At 38.9% G+C, this 16,328-nt stretch overlaps 1 protein-coding gene across 2 annotated transcripts; it reads right to left on the minus strand.

Moving 5' to 3' along the window:
• Nucleotides 1–2,210: 2,210 nt before the first annotated feature.
• On the minus strand, nt 2,211–7,943 carry CIMIP5 (ciliary microtubule inner protein 5). 2 transcript variants are annotated; one of them, XR_014494327.1, is made up of 4 exons: nt 7,455–7,943; nt 6,688–6,727; nt 2,754–4,582; nt 2,211–2,412 (listed from the first exon to the last, which is right to left on the minus strand). XR_014494327.1 is itself a non-coding variant. In XM_083378985.1 (3 exons), exons 1-3 carry the CDS (start codon nt 7,751–7,753, stop codon nt 4,391–4,393), a joined length of 531 nt encoding a protein of 176 aa, XP_083235111.1. In that variant the 5' UTR covers nt 7,754–7,943; the 3' UTR covers nt 2,211–4,390. The 2 variants fall into 2 exon arrangements, 1 of the variants encoding a protein (XP_083235111.1); XM_083378985.1 differs by having other exon boundaries at nt 2,211–4,582.
• Between the last annotated feature and the right edge of the window lie 8,385 nt (nt 7,944–16,328).

The raw sequence follows: 16,328 nt of genomic DNA on the forward strand, positions 1-16,328 counted from the left end.
CGGAGTTCTGCCTGGAGGACCACACTGCCTATCCTTGATGCACCGATTTATTTATTTATTTATTTATTTTTTATTTATTTATTTATTTATTTATTTATTTATTTATTTATTTTTTATTTATTTATTTATTATTTTTATTTATTTATTTATTTATTTATTTATTTATTTATTTATTTATTTATTTATTTATTTTTTTAATCCCATTCATATCCCGTCCTTCTCCGAAGACTCAGGGCGGCTTACCATCTAAGCACAATCAATGTGCTTAGCAATTTGCCGCCTCAATCAATGAAAACTCTAATTTAGGGAAATTACTCTTTTTTTTTAATTGAAAAGTTTTACAGTACATTTTATTTATAACAAAACAAAACAAAACCCCTCTCAACCCCCTCCCCTCTTCCCAACCCTCCCCAACACCTCCCTCCCTCCCCTCCCCCCTCCCCGACTTCCCAGAGCTAAATACAAGGTATAAAAGTAGAAACAATCATAATCTACCATATGCAAACAACAATAAACTATTAAATCTATCGCACTTTAACTTATAAAATGACTACAAGCAATATAAATATCACATCAGTACTTCTTCAAATGCTAAATGAAACTTTTTAGTCCCTTATTTATTCTGGATGTAATCAATCCATTTTTTCCAGTCCACAATATATCTCTGTTGTGAATGGTCTTTCAAATACGCTGAGATCTTTGCCATTTCCGCCAGGTTGGAAACTTTTAAAGTCTATTCTTCTATAGTTGGCAGTTCTTCCTTCTTCCAATATTGCCCTACTAAAAGTCTTGCTGCTGTAATTAAATTCAACATCAACTTAGGGAAATTACTCTTTTCTTCCTCCATTATTTCCCCCCTTCTTGGATCTTATTTATTTTTATTTTTATTTTTCATTTTAATTCCATTTATATCCCGCCCTTCTCCAAAGACTCAGGGCGGCTTGCAAGCTTAGCAGTAGCCTTCATTCTATGTATATGCCTGCTTATTAGGGCTTTCATACACCCCCCAAGCGGCATTATTACAAAGTCAGCTTATTGCCCCCAACAATCTGGGTCCTCATTTTACCTACCTCGGAAGGATGGAAGGCTGAGTCAACCTTGAGCCTGGTGGGATGCGAACCTGCACTAATTGCAGGCAGCTGGTGTTACTTAAGGAGGCATTAGCCCACTGCTCCACCAAGGCTCATTTAACTCAAGGCAGAAGCAGCTGGTACTTTGCATGTGCCCAGAGGCATTTTTTTTAAAAAAAAATCCCTCTCAGCACGTGCCAGGACAGGTTCCAACCCCAAGTTTATTTATTTATTTATTTGATTTGTATACCGCCCTTCTCCCTAAGGACTCAGGGCGGTGAACAGTGAACATAAATAACAGAATGCACAAATAGTTATCTTAAAACAATAATTAAAACAGAACCCGTCAGACCAGACCGGATTGCTTAAACAGATATGTTTTTAGGTCGCGCCGGACCTAAATTAAGCCTGGGGCTTTCTTTGATTGGAGAGGAGGAGGAAGATCTGTTTGATTTTATTTAAATTTTATTCCAGTTTCCTGACATCGTTAGGTTAGCTTAAATCGGCAGCCCTGAGCGGTTTCCTTAAAGACAGCAGCTTCAATTCCTGAAACCAACAGCTGCGGCAAAGAAGCCTTTTTTTTTACTGTTTCCGGGGTGCCTATCGAGCATGCCCAGAAATCGCCTGCCGTCCGGTGTCTTGCGGTAAAACTTTAAGGATGGTTTCTTAGGAAAACAGTACGCGGATGTTGTGTCTGTTCCTTAAGCTGATTGGTTTATAGTCCCTTTCCTGTCCCGTCCCTCCTCCCCCAAAAGTCGACCACAGGACAAAACATAACTAATGACAAAATTAAAGAATGGGAAATTGGCCATTTGGAATGTATGCATTGGACACCATGCTGGTCAAAAAGGGGTTTGTTGCTACTGCAGTAGAAAGTTTCCACAGCAACAGCTGTAGTAAAGAAGATAAGGATAATAATAATGTTACAGCTAGACATTATGGGTAAAAAAATGGTAAAAAAGATGATACCGAAACCCTGGTTTTCTAGAATCTTATATTAATCCAGGTTTTATAAGCCCAAGACTATAACTTTAGTCCAGGGCATTTCAACTCAAAGTTCCTTCAGTAAACTATGCTTTTCCAGATTGCCAAACAAACAAATGAATTTCCCTATATGTAAATATCCATTCTGGTTAGGTGATACAAAGCTAGATACATTCCTGATCTTGATTGGCATGTATGAACTAAAAAAAAGAGAAGAAACCAGACTAGAAGAAGGCCAAGTCAGTAAGCACAAGACAATTTTATTTCAAGCCAGTTGCCAAGTTTTCTGATAAATATAATTGTTCTTCGTTGCAGGAAACCATTGAAAGTTCAATATATTTGGAAAAAGATCGGCTTACTTCAAAGTAAATTCCTTTTTAAAAATTTTTTTATTGCTTTTATATAAACATATATTTAAACAAAAAAATACATATAAAAAACAAGACATGACATAAACAATACAATCAACAACAAAAATACAAAAAGAATACTTAACTTCCATTATTCCTAATCTTTCTAATCATTTTCAGGTGACTTCCTCGAATCCCCCCTATCTATGTTTCTTCGTTAATCCTCATTAGCAATTTCTATTTCATAATTTTAAATCATATTTAATATCTACCTATATTTAATTTCTTATCGTTTAACAATCATTTCATATTATCCTTAATACTAAACATTAAATTCTAAAACTACAACCTATAAACAAAATTCCTGAATTATTCTGAAAGCTACATCGATGCTTGATGACAAACATTCAAAGGCATTTAATGAAGCTGATTATGAGGGGTTTTTTTTGTTTATTGCAATAGTTCTGCGTATATAGAGAAATGTACAGAACAAGACTGCTCAACTCACACAAATATGCCCCTGGGCAGTATATACCAATATAAAACAACAAAAAATCAAATACAATTAAACTGCAACAATAATGGGACAACTAGGGAATCACATTTGCTTCTAACATCCTAGCCCTAACATCTAAAAGAAATATTCATTTTTTGTGCTTTTCAGAAAGCATTCAAGGACATGACCAGCCCATATATTGCGGGAAGATCATTCCAGAAGTCAGGTGCTGCAACAGCTAAGGCATGCCTCTTAGGTCCCCTCAGGTTGCATTGTTTCAAGGAAGGGACCTAAAGCATATCTATCTTAATAGAGCATGGCAGATTGAAATAATTGGAGAAAGGCAGTGTTGCAGATAATCCAGTCCTGAGCCATGTAAGTCTTTATAGATGATAATCAACATCCTGGAAGCATCCTGGGAACAAGTGCAATTTATAAAATAGCGGTGCTGTATAGGTGGATTGAGGTATGCTCATCAATTCACACAGCACTGCATTCTAGACCGGTTGCAGTTCCTGGAGGGTCTTCAAGAGCAGCTCCATATAAAATGCATTACAACAATCCAACCAGGGTCTGATTAAGGCATGAGTGATTGCAAACAGGCCTCCCCAATCCAGGAACAGGTGCAATTGGCACAGCATTAAGCAGCCCGGGCAAAGAAGCTGCTCTGAACTAGGGTGGCTGGTATAGCTGTAGCAATTCTAATTTAATTCTAACACTCAATCTCACAAGTAGGGTCTCACATCTGGTTATCTGCAGGGCAGTGCCTCTGACAATCTCCAGAGTGTCCTGGATGTCCAGTCCCTTCTCCTACCCTGCCCCTAACCCTTGGTTGTAGCTGGCACCATATACAAAACCCAAATAGATAGCAAGGGCACTTAGATTTATATACCGCTTCACAGTGCTTTACAGCCCTCTCTAAGTGGTTTACAGAATCAGCATATTCTCCCCAACAATCTGGGTCCTTATTTTACCGACCTCAGAAGGGTGGAAGGCTGAGTCAACCTTGAGAAAGTCAGGATCAAACTCCCGGCATTGTGAATGCAAAATTACCCTGCAAGACTGCATTCTAAGCACTGTGCCACTATGGCACTTACATATATTTTGATGCCCAGCCGAGTCTTAGAATGTATAACAGGCCAGCGCTCTTATCTGCAATGAAATTTCAGGCTTAATTTGGTGGAAGAAATACAGTTTTCCTATTGAGTGAAAAAAGTAGACCTCAACACAGCTTCATGCAGTTTATGTGTTCAAGAATGTGAAGGTTGGAAACCGTGAAGACTGGTGTGTTTACATGTGACCATTCTCAAGGATAATATTAGCAAACTTTGCTATCAAGTTTAATTTGCTAAATATCATTGCTGACTAGTCTACAGAAGAATTAAGCATGGAAGGGTAAGCGCACAAAGTTTTTGACATTAATCCTATTTCAAAAAGTATAATCTTCAAAAAGATAAGCCCTTTTTTAACAGCAAGATTTCTATTTGATTCTAGGAAGGCTGGAGTTCTTGCTCAGTTTTTGTTTTTCTTCTTCCATAATTGAGGAAATAGTCCATTTTTATCAGCGTTTTACCAAGATCAGTGTTCATTCTGCTCCCAATTACATGGTTGGTAGTATTGGGAATTTTGTCTGAAAATATTGGTATATATTCAGGGAGTTGGACAGATACTTTTTTCTTGCCCTAAAAAATATAAATCAATTATTTATGTGAATAAAAGTTTAATAAGAAGTGCTTCTATTGCCATATTATGCATAATCATTTCCATTGGGAATTAGGAAAGATTTCAAGAATGAACACAATAACATTAGAAGCATTTTACTGGAGCAAAGTTCTGATAACTCCAGGATTTAGCTATCATAACAAAAACATACTGATAGTTCTGGCTTTCATACATTAATTACAATCATTCTGAAAATTACCTTGTTTTAATGGCTTTTGTGTCCATTTTATCCTGTATGAAAAATTCTGCGGCTGTAAGCGAACTGCTAATCCAGTTAATTAAAAAAACCTTTGCAATACAAGATAAACACTGCAGCACCTGTTTTTTAAAGGACGTTTAGCAATACTTTAAAACACAGTTCACTCAACTCTAATGCTATACTTTTTAGTTAGTCATCTGTATAGCATCACCCAAAGCATTCAATTTTTCATAGTCTAAAATACTTTTGAAATATTATTAATGTATGGTTATTTATTATCTATTCCTGTCCCCAAGCACAAGTCATTTGGTCAGAATCAGAATGACTGGCTGGGGCACATTGAATTCACTTCTTAGGCTGTGTAGATGCTAGTTTTTAGAGATGAGAGACAGGAAAAAGAAAGAAACATTAAGCCTGAATAATAGCTTCCAGATCTTGTGACAATTTCAGAAATAAAAGGAAAGAAAAGGAAGTCTTGCTTTCTGGTCACTACAGAGTTAGGAGTTTGCCTTGTTCTGTCCATGAATAGAAGCACAGATGATCTCTCAACCCAACAAAAAAAACCAATGTGATATTGATCTGAGATTTAAAATGTTCCTGTAAAGCTAGGCTTAATGTGTAGAAACCAAAAAGGATGACAAGAAATCATTGGCAGTGACTAGAGGACATATTCTTGATTTCAAAGCTGAACCATTCTAACTTTGTAAAACTGTTTTAAGATTTTAAGAGCCTATCTCAGTGTAAATTTACTGTGCGATAAATAGCACAGTAAATACCTTCCAGTTATCACCAACATTCTGCTGAGATCATGCTGTTCTCTCCAACCCTACCAATTTCTTTCCAAGCTATAAATTGCCTGATTTTCTTTAGAAAAACGCTGTGTTTGCAGCATCATTCAATTGTCAGGAACGTTATTGTAATACTTTTTTTTCTCTCTCTCTCTATTTGAAGTCAAGGTTAGTGATTTCATTTCCTCAGTCCCCAGGAAAATAGTTTCCTTGCCTTTCCAACTTTCTTCAGTTTTGCAAGTCCTCACGTTTTGTTTCCACTTTTCCTGATGGAGATATTAACTTGGGGGGGGGCTTTTCCCTCCCATCCCCAGAACTAATACGTTATCTTGTTTTTTCCTATTCAGGGAAAGAACAAGGGTTTTCCACTGTTTTTTTTCCTAATCCCAGAGGTGGTCAAAAAAGTGAAGATGGTGACCACAGCCATGCAATCAAAGCCCATTAAAAAAGTATGTCATGGCAACCTTACCATTGTCATGGTAATGGCTACCATCTTGGCATCTTTTTTTTAACTCTTTGAGAATGCCCCTGCCCAAATCCTAGGCAGGCTTAAATGAAAAATGAGAAGGGGATGCATAAGGACAATAAAGTCTGTCATTGTTCAATTGGCATCCCTCATTTTTGCCTACCTTTAGAAGACAATGGATCATAGTGATAGAGCTATGCAAAACAGAAACAATGGAAACCCTTTTCATTCCCTGAAGGCTGTGTTTGAAGGAGAAATTGAACTATCCACGAATAGCGCGTTTTGGGAGATTCTCTTAGTATCTTTCCCAATTCAGAGAAGGGCAAGAGAACCCTACAAATTTTGTGCTGAGCCTTCGCTGGATAAGAGCATAAGCTGCTTTTGTGAATCAAGCTATTCCAGCTTGTTCTCTGCTCCATGTAAAAATAAGCCACCGTCTTAACATGAGGTATGGACCCACTGAGTGTAAAGCATCATCACTGTTCATCCTTGACCGCTGTGAACTATGACTATGTTAATTCAGGATGAATATATTATATAAAAATAAGGAAAAAAAATCTGTTTCAAACATGTCAGTATATTTTTAACATGCATGTTTGGATTTTAACTTACCTGGGGATCATAGTCCTTTAGGAAACTCCAGTTCTGATACCTTCAATGTAAAAGGATAATATCTTTTATGATTTATTACGTGAGTATAATTGTACTAACTAGACAAACGAAAATTTAAGTGAATATCTGAAGGCCTAAAAGAAATGCAGTGTTAGAACTAATTCCAATCTTAGATAGATAGATAGATAGATAGATAGATAGATAGATAGATAGATAGATGATAGATAGATAGATAGATAGATGATAGATAGATAGATAGATAGATGATAGATAGATAGATAGATAGATAGATAGATGATAGATAGATGATAGATAGATGATAGATGATAGATAGATAGATAGATAGATAGATAGATAGATAGATAGATAGATGATAGATAGATAGATAGATGATAGATAGATAGATAGATAGATAGATGATAGATAGATAGATAGATAGATAGATAGATAGATAGATAGATAGATAGATGATAGATAGATAGATAACAACTGCCTTGCTTAGCAATGGAAATTTGGGGCTCAGTTGTGGTTGTAAGTCAAGGAGTACCTGTATAACTACTGCTTTTTTTCATCCCCCCACTTATTTTCGATCTCTTCTCCTTCTTCTCTTTTGCTTTTTTAACTTTTCTTCTAAGATTATATTGCTTTTATTCTGTAAAAATCACAGGCAAGTCTCGCATTGCATAGGTCAGCCCAAGCATAATCAAACAGGAACAGTCACATCAAAGCTTTTAAGAGAGAGAGAGAGAGACTACCAAGTTACTCACCAATATTTGGTGGCCTTCCTCTCAGCCTCCACAAGCTCTCTCCAGATCTTGTCTTGTTGGACCTGGTCCCTCTTGAGAGCTTCTTGTTCTTCTCCATGGATTTTGCTTGAGGCCTTCACCAGATTCTGGGAGGTAACAAGTGGGCTTCTTCCAGACCTGCTGCTCAGTGAAAGTGAAGAATATGAAGCTAAATCTCCAGCAGAGCTGGTTGCCGGTAACGGATACCCTGCTGAGGTGGTGCCTCTGAGTCCGTTTATTTTGCTTCCCATGGTATAAACGCTGCTTACAATACTTAACATTGGATCAACCCAGAAAAAAAGTGTGGGAAAGCATTAGCCAGAATGCAGCAGGTTCACCGGTTCAGCAACTTCTTGCCCAACGTTTTGACATAAATGTCAAGAGAAATGTATGATTAATTCTGAGGTTTCCTGAGCGGTTTCGGATCACGCTTGTCAGAGGACCCAACAATCTATTTTTGGACAGTGCACATTGCACAGGGACTTGAAACAAGTTTCAATGCGTTAAAAAGAAGAAGAAGACGACTCAGGTGCTATATCTGTATATATATGTGTGTGTGTGTGTGTCTGTGTCTGTGTCTGTGTGTGTGTGTGTTCCGGAAATAAAAGTAGTATTTCTTTGTTGTTTCTAAGATCCACATCGCATCATAAAGCTTTCTGAACAAATAACAGACAATGGCAGGTAAAGGGATTTTACCCTTTACTAAAAGGATTTTCTTTTTTAAATTGCCGAGCTTTCCTGCAGAGCTGAAACAGAAGACATGGGGAGCCTGGATTAGCCCTGTGTGTTTACTGTCTCCATTGGAGACCAGACTCCTTCCCATGAATATTCATCATGGACAGAAGGTGTGGGTTCAATAAAGACAGCTGCTGGAGGGCTTGGCTGAATTTTTAAGTTGCTGCAAATCTCCTCCTCCTCCTCCTCCTCCTCCTCCTCCTCCTCCTCCTTGTGGACTTCAAGTCCCAGTATTGAATTAAAGTTGCCAAAATTGGGAAGCACTGTTTGAGCGCTGTGGTGGCCTAATGGTGAAGACTCCCACCTCCCACTTGGAAGGTTGAGAGTTCAATCCTAGGTAATGGCAGATGTTTCTTTCGTAGGGTAGAAAGAGAAAATATCTGCTGCATGATGTCAGGAAGGGCATCTGGCCAATAAATTCTCAGCTCCATCTAGTCATCCCGACTCTACCCTGAATTAAGGGATTACAGCAGGTATGTCAAATTCGCGACGTGATGTGACGTCGCACGATATATCGCAACTTTTCCCCCATTGCCAGCAGCAATGGGGTGGGCACGGTTTCAGTGTGACGCATCCGGCCTGTGGACCAGCAGTTTGACATGCCTGGATAACAGGGACAAAAATGCAGTTTTTATTTTAATTTTCCCAAAACTTACTGTCCCAATTGTTTTCTGGGAACCAATTTGGAAAAAGTGAGTGTCTGAAACATGGAGATTAGGACAGAAAAAAGCAGCTGCATTTGCCAGAAGAAAAATAAAAGCTTTCAAAAAAAAACCAGCATGGCTGCATAAAGAACTCTCTGATAAACTGAAAGATAAAAAGGACAAGTATAAGAAGTGGAAAGAGGGGCACATAACTAAGGCAGAATATCAGCAAACAGCCCGTGCCTGCAAAGATGAAGTGAGGGAAGCTAAGGCTCAAAATGAACTAAGGCTTGCGACCAAAGTCAAAAATAACAAAAAAAGCTTCTTTCAACGTATAAGAAACAAGAAAAAGGTTAAGGAAATGATTGGTCCATTAATGGGGGAAAGTGGCAAGAAGGTGACAAGCAACAGGGAGAAAGCAGAACTATTTAACTCGTTTTTTTTGCATCTGTCTTTACACAAAGGGAAAAAACAGTCCAACCTACCAAAACCAGTGCCATAAAAAACAGAATAGAAACACAAGTTAAGATAGGCAAGAAAATGGTAAGTGAGCACCTGTCCAGCCTAGACGAGTTCAAATCACCAGGACCAGATAGATTACACCCCAAGGTTCTCAAGGAACTGGCAGACGTGATCTCAGAACCACTGAACTATATTTTTCAAAGATCCTGGAGCACTGGGGAACTACCAGAGGACTGGAAGAGAGCTGATGTAGTTCCCATCTTCAAAAAAGGGGAAAAAATAGATCCAGGAAACCTATCAGCCTGACCTCAATACCTGGGAAGATTCTGGAAAAGATAATCAAACAACAAATCAGCAAACACCTTGATGCGAACAAAATTATCACTAGAAGCCAACATGGGTTTGTCAAAAACAGATCATGCCAGACAAACCTTATTGCATTCTTTGACCAAATGACAAAACTAGTGGACCAGAGGAATGCTGTAGATATAATTTACTTGGACTTCAGTAAGGCATTTGATAAAATAGATCACAACCTACTACTTGATAAGATAGAAAAATGTGGGTTAGATAGCATCACCATCAGATGGATTCGTAGCTGGCTGACAGGCCGTACTCAGCGTGTGGTCCTCAATGGAACTGCATCTACATGGAAGGAAGTGTGTAGTGGGGTGCCCCAGGGCTCTGTTCTGGGCCCAGTGCTCTTCAACATCTTCATCAACGATTTGGATGAGGGGATAGATGGGGAAATCATCAAATTTGCAGATGACACCAAGCTGGCAGGAATAGCCAATACTCCAGAAGATAGGCTTAAGATACAGGAGGATCTGGACAGACTCAAACACTGGGCACTATCTAACAAAATGAAATTCAATTGTGAAAAAAGTAAGGTTCTACATTTAGGCAGGAAAAATCAAATGCACAGGTATAGTATAGGTGGTACCTTGCTCGATAGTAGTAACTCTGAGAGAGATCTCGGAGTTCTAGTGGACAATGACTTAAATATGAGCCAGCAGTGTGCTGCAGCTGCCAAAAAAGCCAACACAGTGCTAGGCTGCATTAACTGAGGGATAGAATCAAGATCACGTGAAGTACTAATACCACTTTACAATGCCTTGGTAAGGCCACACCTGGAATACTGCATCCAGTTTTGGTCACCACGATGTAAAAAAGATGTCGAGACTCTAGAAACAGTACAGAGAAGAGCAACAAAGATGATTGGGGGACTGGAGGCTAAAACATATAGGGAACGGTTGCTGGAATTGGGTATGTGTAGTTTAATGAAGAGAAGGGTGAGGGGTGACATGATAGCAGTGTTCCAATATCTCAGGGGCTGCCACAAAGAAGATGGAGTCAAGCTATTTCCCAAAGCACCTGAAAGCAGGACAAGAAGCAATGGATGGAAACTAGTCAAGGAGAGAAGCAACCTAGAACTAAGGAGAAACTTCCTGACAGTTAGAACAACTAACCAGTGGAACAACCTGCCTCCAGAAGTGGTGAATGCTCCAACACTGGAAGTTTTTAAGAAGAGACGACAGCCATTTGTCTGAAATGGTATAGGGTTTCCTGCCTTACCAGGGGGTTGGACTAGATGACCTCCAAGATCCCTTCCAACTTATTATTATTATTATTATTATTATTATTATTATTATTATTATTATTATTATTATTATTATTATTATTATTATTATTTCCTCACCAAATTTTTCCCAACGTGCTGGTTTCATGCAGACCTTGAAAATTGTTTACGAAGGGAAAAATCATATGAGAGTTCCCAAAAGCCTCTTTTACAAAGACTCAGATAAACTTCCTTTTAATGGCAAACAGCCCAAACTGCAAAACAGATCTTGGCCAAAAGAGGGTGGTGTAGGACAAAGCAATCCATGCTAATATCTGAATGAATTTCTCAGTGTCTTTTACAAAAGATCTCTACAATGCTAACTTTACATTTATACCAGTGGTGGGATTCAAATATGGGAACAACCGGTTCTCTGTGCGGATGCCGCTTCCGGAAGTCTGTTCTGGGCCCAGGCAAAAAAAAAAAAAATTAGCTACCGGTTCTGCTGAAGTGGTACGAACTGGCTGAATCCCACCACTGATTCATACCAAACATTTGCAAATTTATTTAATGCTATTTCATACTATGAATCAATGATGGTCTTGAGTCTGGTCTGGAAGCTACAACTAAGTGCTGAATTCTGTTGTTTATGCTACTCCTTGGCGTGGGGGGGGCCTAAAAACATCACATGTTATACTAGCGTTAACAGGTTTCTATTGGTAGGACTCTGCCAGATTAAAAGTGTTGACATAAGCAAAGCCTTAACTAATTCAGGATCAATATATGTGTTATAACATGCCCACGTTGGTTTTATCAGTCTTGCAGGATAAACCAGATAGGAATCATCACCAGATGAGCTAATTCTACATTATTGTAAATCTGCACTGACAGAATCTTGCAGATCTCAAAGTATAATTTCCCCCCCACCATTTCCTTTACAGTCTGAAAAACTAGGGAAGGTGATATTCTTGCTCATCCCATTATGCAGTTGTGGGCTATGCTGTAACTTATCTGACTGCTCTCTTAGCATTGTCTCGTCACCCAATCTCCCAAGGTCTTTCCCATATACCAGGGTTAGGCAACCTTGGCTCTTTTATGACTTGTGGACTTCAACTCCCAGAATTCCTGGGCCAGCATGGGAGTTGAAGTCCACGAGTCATAAAAGAGCCAAGGTTGCCTAACCCTGCCATATACCGTTACAGAGTTGCAAGACTTTTGTAACACCACCATTCTGTGCTGATTTTCTCCCCTCTCACTCTTTGTTTCCGAAAAGCTAACACTTAAAAAAGCACCATATACAATATAGCAATCGCAATAAAAACCACAATAACAACACTTAAACAATGGAGCCAAGGTTTTCAAAAAGACATTATACAGCTCCTACAGCAGAATTCACCTAATATCTTACCCCAATACCAGAGGGAATAAATCAGTTTTTCAAATGATCCGGAACATGGCTGACATTGTCTGTTAATACATTATTTTTCCTGGTTTATTTTAAAAAGTTTTTTAGAATTTGTAAATTGCTTTGGGATGCTCTGTAACTACAGGTAGTCCTCGGCTTACAACAGTTTGTTTAGTGACCGTTCAAAGTTATAGCAGCACTGAAAAAGTGACTTAAGACCGTTTTTCACACTTATGACTGATCCCCATAGTCACATAATCAAAATTCGATGCTTGGCAACTGACTCATATTTATGATGGTTGCAGTGTCCAGGGGTCATGTGATCCCTTTTTAAAACCTGACAAGCAGTCAATGGGGAAGCCAGATTCACTTAACAACCGTGTTAGTAACTTATCAATTGCAGTGATTCACTCAACAGTTGTGGCAAGGAAGGTCATAAAGTGGGGCAAAACTCAGTTAACAATTGTCTCACTTAACAGAAATGCTGGCTCAATTGTGGTCATAAGTTGAGGACTATCCGTATCAATATTATAGAACAGGACTTTTCAACCTTTTCACCCATTGTACCACTTTAGGATGTGGCAACATCCAAGTACCACCAGTCGCCTAGCAAGGTGTCAAAAACTTGATGACCAAAAAAAAGAGGAAAAAAGTGATGAAGTACAGGTAGTCCTTGACTTACAACAGTTCGCTTAGTGACTGTTTGAAGTTACAATGGCACTGAAAAAAGTGCCCACCAAGCCACAGCCGAGCAAGCCACCTGCCTGCCTGCCTAGCAGCACTCTTCTTCCTGTCTGAGGTTTTCATTGTTGTGAGCATTTCTGTTGAGGATTGGCAGTGGGGTTGTGGTGGGGGGGGGGTGTTTGGTTTTTGTTCCCCCTTCTGCTGGGTGGTTGCAGCAGGTTTTGGTCACTTCACATGACTCTCGGACACTGACAGTCATAAATATGAATCAGTTGCCAAGCATCTGAATGTAAATCACAAAACCTTGGAGATGCTGCAACATTCCAGCTGATTGGCACTTATTCTGGGCTCAGCAGAAGTGCCAGGATCAGTGCTGAGCTCCAGCTGGAGCCTGGGGCTGATCCTGGTGCTTCCGCTCAGCCCTGATATCCCTGCATCTCCAGCCATCTCTTGCTAAGGCTTGTGCGGTGCTACCACTGGTTCAGCTCATTCCCCTCCCCTGCTACCACTTTTCTAGGATGGTTGCGTACCACCTGCCAGGTGCCAATGTACCACAGGTGGTACCTGTACCACTGATTGAAAAGCCCTGTTTCAAATAAATGTCAAAAATTTATTACTTCAATCTTTTATTTAATGCTGCTTTACTACATAAAAATTTAGACTGACTTCTATATTGTTTTATCTATTATATCTACAGGTAGCCCTCAACTTACAATAGTTTATTTAGTGACTGTTCAAAGTTACAACATCACTGAAAAAAGTGACTTAGGACCGTTTTTCACACTTATGACCATTACAGCTTCCCCGTGGTTATGTGATCCAAAGTCAGATGCTTGGCAACTGACTCATATTTATGATGGTTGCAGTGTCTTGAGGTCCTGTGATCAACAAGCAACATCAACAGGAAGCCAGATTTACCTAACAACCGTGCTACTAATTTAACAAGTGCAGTGATTCACCTAACAACTGTGGCAAAAAAGGTTGTAAAATGGGGCAAAAATCACTTAACAAATGTCTCCCTTAGCAACAGAATTTTTGGGCTCAATTGTGGTCGTAGATCGAGGGCTACCTGCATTTATCTGTCAGCTTTAAGAATGATCCAGTTAAGTCTCTTCCAAATAATCCCATTGAAATAAAGTTGTTTCTATAGCAAAGCTGTTACAGTAACTCTCTCCAACAGAGCATGACCTTGAAAGACTACAATTCTCATCAGTCAGTTTGGTATAATGGTTAAGGCACTAGGCTGGAAAGCTAGAGGCTATGAGTTCAAGTCCCACCTTAGCCATAAAACCCAGCTGGGTGACTTTGGGCCAGTCTCTCAGTTGAATAGGAGAAAGGAAGTGTGTGTTCACCAGTTTGAGTTATTTGTAAAAACAGTAAAGGTGGGAAATAAACAAACAAATATGCAACCATTACAGATTTAGCTACGATGTCAAGTGTGATTGGGCCTTATATATCTAACAGGCGCTAGTTTGTGGAATGCCTAAATTACAATGCAGAACGCCTTTTAAAAGAGCTTGAATTCAACGTTATATTGTCTTGTAAATATACTGCCTTAAAGTATGCACGTGGACTGAAATCCTTCATGGAAATGTGTGGTTTTTGTGAAGCTTCATAGGAGCGGGATCCTGTTTCTGATATTCCATGGGCATGTATTACCTTCCTATTTTTCTTGCAGGTAATTGTCCTTCAGAATGTCCATGTCATAGGAGTCTTGGTGTGCTTAACTACACTATGACACTGAGCTATTGAGTCAGAGAATCTCCATATCCTGCCCGGTAATTTCTAAGAATAGCTGAAGCAGGGACTATAAAATATACTATAAATTCCATTTCTAAAGTTCAGAGTTATTTGAACAACCATGTATTTAAGAATCCTTTTAGGTTGCCTTTCAGAATACAAGCCCAAATAAAGCTGTGCAATAATTAGATTCAAACTGATATAATAAACCAAGCATGTTATATAAAAATACTAAAAAACAAAAAAAAAACAAAAAACCCAGCAGCTATTATAACACCACAAAAATATGACAAATTCATTTTTAGGACTTTCCTACTGGTCTGCAATGTTCTTTTTGTGTTTATTTTTTGACAGCTTTTCTACTGCAAGCATCAAGCTGTGTTGCATATCTGAGAGTACGCAATCGGTACCCATGTCTGACAAATTCTAGGCTTCAAGTTGTAAGTCGAGTACATCTGCAAAAATTAAATACACCTCAGAAGGTTTATAACTCTGCCTTACATCCTGTGAGAACATCCTGTAGGGAGGGCGTTTTGAGCAAAATTCTGTCAATAGTCTCAACAACATACAGAAACCAGTTGTGGAACATACCTCCTTGAGTGAATTTGAGGATCCAAATCCTTTGCCTTGGAAAAAGGACTTGGAAAAGCCATATTGAGGAAGAGTTACTTTGCTCCAAGGAGTCCGAGAAACAGTGTGTTTCCCCAGACACACTATTTGCCAAGAATATCAATTGCTGGCTGGCAGAAGGGTATACCATGGTAACCTCAGCTTCTGTTTACAGTTCAAATACATCCCCATTGGTTGACGGATCTGTGGGAGCTTTTCAGGAAGTCTTCTAATTGCTTCAAATGCAAATCCCTTGAGATGGGGACAATGCAATATTTCTTAATAAGCCCCTTCTATTGTCACACAACAAACAAAAAACATTGCAATCAGCAGGCACTACAACGTTCATTAGTACCTGACAGTTATTTAAAAAAATTTCCTATGTGAAGGAAAGGGCTGCTTTATATGCGTGATTAAAATTGGGGGAAGGATTCTCAAAGGCAGATTAGGGTTCTCACCTTAAGACTAATCTCATTCCCTGTATCGGGGCTGTCTTGGGGCAGGATGAGGGGGGGATCTGAGCTTTCCACACAACCAGAGCTCTTCGGTGACAGCAAACTTAACTAGGAAAGCAAGAACTCATTTTTATTTTTATTTTTTACCCCAAGAGAAACTAAGAGCAAAGGGCCCTCACCCTGGTCTATGGCATTCAGTTATTTCCTTTTTGTTTCTAAAAAATGGGATTACTCAAAATAGTATCATTCCACTGAGATTTCAAAAATGAATGTGGCTTTCATTTTCTGGAATGTATGTATAAATTCATTCAATCGCGTAGGGTAGCCGCCACCCCAATCAATGACTCTGGACGGCTTACAATTCAAAACTATTGAAAACTATTTTCAAAACTACAATTCAACACTGTGAAATCTCTTTTCACTATATTGTTATTATGCTCCCATATTGTATGCAAATAATAAAATATACAAGCATTTTCATTTTTGTCTTTGTAGGTCACCTTGAAGGCATTCTGAAAATACACACAAATAACCGCTATTGTCTGAATTGGGAGTCTGATGTTT

Source organism: Vipera ursinii (genome assembly GCF_947247035.1).
Source record: "Vipera ursinii genome assembly, chromosome: 1".
Classification (NCBI taxonomy): Eukaryota; Metazoa; Chordata; class Lepidosauria; order Squamata; family Viperidae; genus Vipera; species Vipera ursinii.